General features: G+C 38.1%; 1 protein-coding gene across 1 annotated transcript; it reads left to right on the top strand.

Moving 5' to 3' along the window:
- Positions 1-289: 289 nt before the first annotated feature.
- LOC112095247 (DNA polymerase kappa-like) lies at positions 290-1,332 on the top strand. The gene is made up of 3 exons (XM_024176926.1): positions 290-541; positions 709-881; positions 1,124-1,332. Exons 1-3 carry the CDS (start codon positions 463-465, stop codon positions 1,310-1,312), a joined length of 441 nt encoding a protein of 146 aa, XP_024032694.1. The 5' UTR covers positions 290-462; the 3' UTR covers positions 1,313-1,332.
- The last annotated feature ends 37 nt before the right edge of the window (positions 1,333-1,369 follow it).

Here is a 1,369-nt window from a genome sequence, read left to right as displayed (position 1 = left end):
GTGAATTTTTCTTTGAGTTAATTACATATATGTCTATTATGCAGGAGTTGAAAAAATGAAGGACCACAAGTTATAATATTTGTATATAAGTCTATAAAATAACTTATAATGACATTTCTATCTTTTGGTAAACTACCCTAACTATCAACACAAAAAAAAATGTATTTAAAATAATATTATCTCAACAACTATAAAATAGACAGATTCATATAATATTCTTAAATTAAAGACAAGAGTATAAAAGTGATCACTTTGTATGAAGTACTTCTTGCACTTTTCACTGCTCCTACTGGGTCGCTAGGCCCGCTTTCCCTTATACGCTGCTTACCACGTACGCTATCAGCACAAACTTGCTGTTGCCCAGTGCCCTATCTTACAAAATTTCGCGCTCTCTCCCGCTAATATAAAAATTGCAAACCTCAGCCGACCAATCTTCTTGCAGAGAAAGCAATTTGTTCGACAATGGCGAAGAGCGATTCGTCCACCGACGCTGCTCGCCCATGGCAGTCTTACCACACCGTTTACACCAACGCCAAGGCCGGTATGCTATTCATCCTAATTCCAAAATCGAACTCACCGAGAGTGATAATTGGGGAGCTTAAGATCTAGGGTTTATGTTTTGAAGTAAAATTCTTCCCAAATCTAGGGTTTTCAGAACTTCCGTTTCCGTGATCGATCTCATTGTCTGGCTTTGAAATGGCTTTTAAGGTATGGACGGAGTGGACAAGGAGAAAGTGCAGCGAGTAGTGTACAAAATGAGCAAAGGATCGAAGTACTTCGAGAACGAGGAGCGCAAAGAGGCCTTCATAAGGCAGAAGATTGAGAATATGCGTGCTCAGTGCGCGAAGCTCACTGCACCAGATTTATCTCACTACCAGATGGTAATCAGTAATCACCTCACCAGTTTGAAATTTATGTTATAATTTTATCAATTTGTTATAGAGCTGTTTTGGTTTTGGCGATCATTGACTCAGAAAGCATCAGATTTGTAGAACATGCATTTATGGAACGGAGATTCTGTAATCGCATTAGTGGATTTCGGAAGTAGTTGATTGCCATGAGTGGAAAAAAGATAATTTGGGGAGTCACTAAATGTGCTATTATTATTTTAATCTTATTCTAGGTTGCAGAAAAAAGAATTCTAGAGCTAGAAGCTACGCGAGACCTGTCAAGAGTTTGGGTACATGTAGATATGGATGCTTTTTACGCAGCTGTTGAAACGTTAAGCAATCCTTTGTTAGAGGGAAAGCCCATGGCCGTTGGCAGTGTGTCTATGATCTCCACCGCTAATTATGAGGTTTGGATTGCCTAAAATGATCTTTCAGAAGATTATTTTGAACTTCTTCATGTTATATATATATATATATAT

The sequence above is a fragment of the Morus notabilis genome, unplaced genomic scaffold (assembly GCF_000414095.1).
Source record: "Morus notabilis unplaced genomic scaffold, ASM41409v2 C11440245, whole genome shotgun sequence".
In the NCBI taxonomy this organism is placed as follows: Eukaryota; Viridiplantae; Streptophyta; class Magnoliopsida; order Rosales; family Moraceae; genus Morus; species Morus notabilis.
The sequence above is the reverse complement of the archived record's forward strand: the minus strand, read 5'-3'. Positions and strand labels throughout refer to the sequence as shown.

Bases quoted from the DNA above. Each gene is read 5' to 3' on its own strand.
- LOC112095247 (XM_024176926.1), top strand. From the start codon at position 463: ATGGCGAAGAGCGATTCGTCCACCGACGCTGCTCGCCCATGGCAGTCT. The intron at 542-708 runs GTATGCTATTCA...ATGGCTTTTAAG, and splicing joins TTACACCAACGCCAAGGCCG to GTATGGACGGAGTGGACAAG. The intron at 882-1,123 runs GTAATCAGTAAT...ATCTTATTCTAG, and splicing joins ATTTATCTCACTACCAGATG to GTTGCAGAAAAAAGAATTCT.